At 42.0% G+C, this 6,385-nt stretch overlaps 1 protein-coding gene across 2 annotated transcripts in view; it reads left to right on the forward strand.

Moving 5' to 3' along the window:
- STAG1 (stromal antigen 1) overlaps nt 1-496 on the forward strand; it is a 139,902-nt gene extending 139,406 nt beyond the window's left edge. For both annotated transcript variants that reach the window (XM_018560207.1, XM_018560206.1), the window contains exon 34: nt 379-496. In XM_018560207.1, the coding sequence (XP_018415709.1) occupies nt 379-402 (24 nt within the window). In that variant the 3' untranslated portion in view covers nt 403-496. The remainder of the gene's footprint in view (nt 1-378) is intronic.
- The last annotated feature ends 5,889 nt before the right edge of the window (nt 497-6,385 follow it).

The raw sequence follows: 6,385 nt of genomic DNA on the forward strand, positions 1-6,385 counted from the left end.
CTCTCTCTCTCTCTCTCCCTCTCGCTCTCTCTCTCTCTCTCTCTCTCTCTCTCTCTCTCCCTCTCTCTCTCGCTCTCCATCTCTCTCTCGCTCTCCATCTCTCTCTCTCTCTCTCCCTCTCTCTCCATCTCTCGCTCTCTCTCTCCCTCTCTCTCCATCTCTCGCTCTCTCCATCTCTCGCTCTCTCTCGACTCCATCTCTCTCTCGCTCTCTCTCTCGCTCTCTCCATCTCTCTCTCCATCTCTCTCGCTCTCTCATCTCTCTCTCTATATTTTTACACACACACAACTAATGACTACAATTTCAGATGTATGTGTAAGCTCAGTTATGGCTGGTTCTTTTTTTAAAGACACTTTTTGTTTGTTTCCTGTCTTGCAGGGATTTGGGATGCCAATGTTCTGAGGTTCAGTACATACCTGGAACTTTTGTTTAAAGGCCTGTATACTGTGAGCTTCTGTAAGAAAATTAGAAAAACAAAAAAAAGACTTTTTTAAAAACATCGTTTTTTTGTTCATACCAAATGCTTTGCCCTATTGATGGATTCTGTCCAAGCAGAGAACCCTACGAACACCCTTGTTTGGAACAGAGCTACATAGATGATACCGCTCAGCTGTCTGCATTTGGTTGAATTTTCTGCAGAGAAGTAAAATTAAAAGGAAAAAAAATGGCTACAAAGCCCGTTTTATGGACAACTGGTTTTACCAATTTTTTTTTTTCTGTACAATTAAACATTTTAACTTTTTGCCTTCACGATCAACTTTGTTTTTACTATTTGGCTATTAAGTGACCTGAAGCAAAGCTGCCTCCACCCCTATGCGGACAATGACAGCAAACACTAACACTCACATTGTCTAGTCGATCTAAGGGCCCGCAAAATGCACTGGAAAATAACATTGGAGGGGGTGCTGACCAGGCCAAACTTCAAAACAACCGCACTCTGGTACCAACATAGGTTCAATCTGAATGGATGTCAAGACCAATAATCTATCTCATTTTTGTCACAAGTTTTGTATTTTGAGCCCACGGTATCTGCTCGCTATTTCTTATGTTCTCTCAAGAAACAGCACATCATCCTTTTCTTTTTTATTTTATTATTTTTTTCCCTTTCTAACCATTACCTGTCCTGCACATTTTTAAACAACCAAAACCAGCAAATCAAGGACAGCAGGTAGACTCGGTTCCATCATTTACAGTTAACATTGTCTTTTTTGACACTTTTTTTTTTTCCCCCCTTTTCTTTGTTTGTCACCATTTTTATATTCTTTGTATTGTTCGACACAACCGTTCATATTTTACAATGAATAAAGGAAACTTATAATAGTGGGACTTACCCGAGTCTAATCTCCATGCAGTAAAATACAATTCAACAGTAATATTTTTGTAAAAAAAAAAGACAAAAAATGAAAAATACAATTTTAAACTGTTTTACTGTTGCCTATAAGTGCTTGGATGGGTCATTTCTTTTTTTTTTCTTTTTTTTTTTCCCCTCTGGTCAATGTTGAAATTTATGGCATTTTCAGTGTTAACTGTTCAAGTTTGGCTCTTTTTAAGGGGAGAAGAGGTGTTTTTTTCCCCCCAGCACAATAAATTCCTGTTTAACTGCCCTGTTCTGTATTATTGTAATAAAATTCAAAATCACATGTCTTAAATAAAAGTGATTTTAACAATATTTGATTGATTTTACATTGGTGCCAATGATTGTTGCCAGTTTTTCAGTAAGCAATAATGCTTTTTTTTTTTTAAAGTAACAGGTATGAGAGCAGTAGAATAAAAGAACAATTCTATTTAGTGATTTTAGCCTCTATTCAGAATGAGGTCACATCACTGGAATCTTTGAAGTGGTTGCGGAGGGGCTTCAATTTACTTGTTAATTACTACATTATTATTACTAAAGCTTGCCATACACCTTAACAAAGAGAGAAATCATGTGATTCCCCCATCCACACTATAGAACATGGATGGAGGTTTTGTATTTCTAATACCCAAACAATGATTGCAGCCAGGTGACAATTTTCCGCTCGGCCTTTTGACAAAAGTCAATTGGAAATCATCTGTTGTGGAGCTGCCATTGAGTTTCGCCGTGTATGGCCAGCTTTAATTGAAACAAAAGTGTGGGACTTATTTTTTTTCTTTTTCCTAATGGCAGAGCTGCTCACACAGGTAAATGTAAACCGTCAATAATTCCATCTTGTTTTTGTAAGCAGGATGGCTGTTTAGTATGAAAAATAGCGATTCTTAGAGAAAAACCGACTTTCTTTTCTTTGCAACTATAACAGCCTCCATTGTTCTGGGAAGTCTTTCCACAAGGCGGGTTTTGTGCCCACTCAGCATTTGTGAGGTCAGGTGTTGGACAAGAAGACCTACTTTGCAATCAGCGTTCCAGTTAATCCCAAAGGTGTCCCTGAGAGGTTGAGGTCAGTGATCTTTGCTGGCCGCTGAAGTTCCTTCACTCCAATCTCATCAAACCTTGTCTTTATGGGACCTGGCTTTGTACACAGGGGCACAGTAAAGCTGGAACAGAAAAGGGCCCGAGTTTTGGAAGATTTCCTGTTCTGGTGACATCTCGAGCAGAAAGTGAAGCAAAGTACAACAGATAAGATAAGGACCTTTTCTCTGGCGCTGTGGCTCCGGGTTTTGTGATTTAAAATCAGCTTGTCGGGTCTGGTCACCGACTACAGCTTTTATTTGTGGGTGTCAATGTCAGCAGAGACTTTTCTCACTGCAGATACCAGCACCCCATTGCACTGCTGTTGTGGCTTCTGTTCTTGTGAACCGAGCAGACAGGTAATTTTCCACTCACCCCTACCAACCCCTCCCTAATATCTGCCTGATTGATGAAAGTCAACTTTACTTTGAGTCTTTATTTTTTTACCAAATTGAGTGCCATGCGTTGTCTGGGCCCATTCTAATTATTTACAACTATTAAGGGCTAAAGAACCACACACGTGTTTTATTCCCTTGCATCTCACATTTTAGTGATGCAGATGAAGTAGGTGTAGGTGCTTTCCGCTGAATTGTTGAGATTAGGCCACCAGGCCATACATGTAAAGAGTTCTTAGCAAACATATACTTGCTCTAGATTTTAAATGGTATGTTCAGCCAAAAACTTTTTTTGGTTTGGGGTAGAACTGTTCTGAGGAAATAAGAGCAAAAACAAGGGCACCTCCCCCAGTGCAGAGATACTTTATTGTTAAAAACAAACAAATGGTAATGGGTACTCACAAGTATACAAATGGATTCACAATTGTCATGCATCAACACGGGCCAAAGGTGTAAACCATCAGCGGAGAAGAGTCCTACCGCACTCCTTACTGGTATGTCCCTTGCGGTGGGTGCTGTAGTGACTGGGGATGGTGCTGCTCCAGATCCAAATGGTAAAGTATGTCACCAGCACACCATGGCTCAATCTTCAAGCAGTGATCATCTTATTGATGCACACACATCTTGTCACATTGCAACGTTTCTGGGCCACTCAGGGTCCTTTCATCATGCCTGATGAAGGGACCCTGAGTGTGTGTGTGTCCGGAACGTTACAATGTGACCAGGTGTGTGCATCAATAAGATGATCACTGCTTGAAGATTGAGCCATGGTGTGCTGGTGACATACTTTACTATTTCCATCAGCTAAGCAGACACATGAACGTCCTCCTGGCATCACACGAGTGGTCATCGCTGGTCACTGGGGTGATGCCAGGAGGACGTCTCATGTGTCTGCTTAGCTGACGGTTTACACCCTTGGCTTGCTGTTGGTGGATGACAAGTGTGAATCCATTTGTATACTTGTGAGTACCCAATACCATTTGTTTGTTTTTAACAATAAAGTATCTCTGCACTGGGGGAGGTGCCCTTGTTTTTGCTCTTATTTCCTCAGAACAGCAATATATCTTTCCTGACTGATAAAGTGCTGCCACCTAGTGGGATGTTTTGGTTTATCATGTGAAGCATCAGCTGTTAGCTCTCTGGCACTGGTGGATCAAGAAAGGCTTTTGTATGAAAAAGTAAGTACACCCTTGTCCTCAGCAGCTGGTACAGCCCCTTTATCAGAAATGACTTTTTATAGGTGTTTGCATAACATCTGACATCAACTTGGTGACATTTGATAACTTCTCCATGCAAAATTCCCTTAGTTGCAGGATGTTTCATAAATTGTCCACTTCAAACGCCCCTAACAACATTTCAATGGGATTCAAATCAGGCCTTTACGTAGTCTTGTCAATAATCGGTCTTGTTTTTGGTACATTCCTTGGCAGATTTTCTAGTGTGCTTTGGATTATCATTTTGAAAGATTTGTTTTCAAATCATCTTGAACTTTGGAACAGGTGGCCTCGCATTCTCATCAAGCATACTTTGATATGTTGCGGAATTTATACTTGATGACTGCAAGCTGCTCAGGCCCCGAAGCAGCATGACATTTCATCACTATGCTTCACAGTTGATATGAGGTTCTCCTCATGCCTACCGTGGCCAAACAACTGTTATCTTTCAGTTATTGATCCACAGCACATTGCTTTAAATATGTTCAATGCAAACTGTAGTCTTGCTCCAATTTTTTTTTGGACAGCAAGCGTGTTTTCCTGACTCGCCTCCCATGCAGGGTTACATTGATGAAGCATCTTCCTGATTGGAGATGCATGCACTTTAGGGCCAACTGTTGAAAGGGTTAAAGTGACCCTAAACTCAAGAGTTAAATGTTAATGTGTTCAAGTACCTTAAAGGTGGCCATACACTGTACAACCATCGCAAGACCTAAAAAAAACGTACGATCTGCCCATCTTGGACAGGCAGATCGCACTCTAGATCATCGCAAGCTACGCACCCCTGAGGGGCGGGCTTGCGATGACTGTAATGAGGGGCGGGCTTACGCTGACTGCAAACGGGCAGTGTGCGCGTGCGCACACCAGCCCCTTCGGCAGTTGCCGAACCAGCAGGCCACCAACTCGCCGAAAATCGTACGATTCCCGGCGGGTTTTCCAGCCTGCTTGTTCGATGGAAGACGTGCGACCGTACAGTAGAAACGGTCGCACGCCTTCCATACACTACGATTCTCGTACGATCGCGGGATTTCCCGCAATTCTCGTACGAGAATCGTACAGTGTATGGGCACCTTAACACTAATGTATCTTATTTGTGTATCACTCGGCTGTAGATCCTCAAATCATCTCTGAATTGGTGCTGACACTGTCCTTCCTTCTGGAGGGTGACTACTTTTGTTCCCTATGGTCACTGTGTGTGTTGTTAAGTAGTCACCGCTCCAAGCTCACTCCCGTGATATTTTAGGAAGCTTGGAGACTTTTACAATCAAATCATCAACTCTTGAGCTGAATTTGCTAGGCTGGCCACATTAGCAGTCATTATCTTTACAGAGGAATGATTGTTTTCAAATAATTTGGCAATATTTTGGAATACTTTGCCAGACTTGTATGCATCCACAACTTTCTTTCTGAGGACCTTATTTAGCTCTTGCAGTCTTGGCATGATGACACCACACCCCTCCACTGCAGTGCGAATATCTCCTGTTTTGGAATTTACTGCACTGCATAGTTTAGAACCCTGTTTCCCCGAAAATAGGACCTAGTGTGTTTTTTTTTTTTAGCCAAAAGAAATATGACAGTGTCTTATTTTCGGGGAAACACGTTATCATCCACAAAACGAAATTAAAGGAGAACTATGGGGTTAAGGCTTTTCCCCATCGTTCTCCTTAGGGTAACGGGAGGACACAAACTAGCGTCCTCCCGTCACCCTAGGAAGTCCAATCTATGTTATAGATGAATAAGATGAACAGGATCTGAACCCTGGGGCACCCCACTCCTAACCCAATTAGAGAATGACCCATTTATCACTACCCTCTGGGTCCGTTCTTGCAGCTAATGTTCCACCCATGTCCATACAATTTCATCTAGACCTATAGACCTTAGTTTATGGATTAGACGTTTGTGGGGGTACTGTGTTGAATGCTTTAGCAAAGTCCAGATACACCACATCTACTGGTATTCCTTTATCTAATTTAGTACTTCCTCATAAAATGTTTATAGATTGGTCTGGCAAGAACGGTCCTTCATGAAACCATATTGGTAAAGTCCTGCATGTAGTCCCGTATCATGCATTCGAATATTGTATACATTATTGATAAGCTGACTGGCCTATAGTTACCTGGTTCACTTCTTTTCCCTTTTTTGAATATTGGTGCTACATTTGCTCTCCCCCAATCAGCCAGGACCATATCTGTCATTATGCTGTACATAAAAAATTCAGATGTGGTGGGCCATTGAAGTGAATGGCACCGTAGCCACGCCCTCTGGCCGCAATTCGATCGCCCGGCACACATCGCAAGACCTAAAAAAACGTACGAACTGCCCATCTTGGACAGGCAGATCGCACTCTAGAT

This window comes from Nanorana parkeri, unplaced genomic scaffold, assembly GCF_000935625.1.
Source record: "Nanorana parkeri isolate BGI_ZX_2015 unplaced genomic scaffold, ASM93562v1 scaffold439, whole genome shotgun sequence".
Lineage (NCBI taxonomy): Eukaryota > Metazoa > Chordata > Amphibia > Anura > Dicroglossidae > Nanorana > Nanorana parkeri.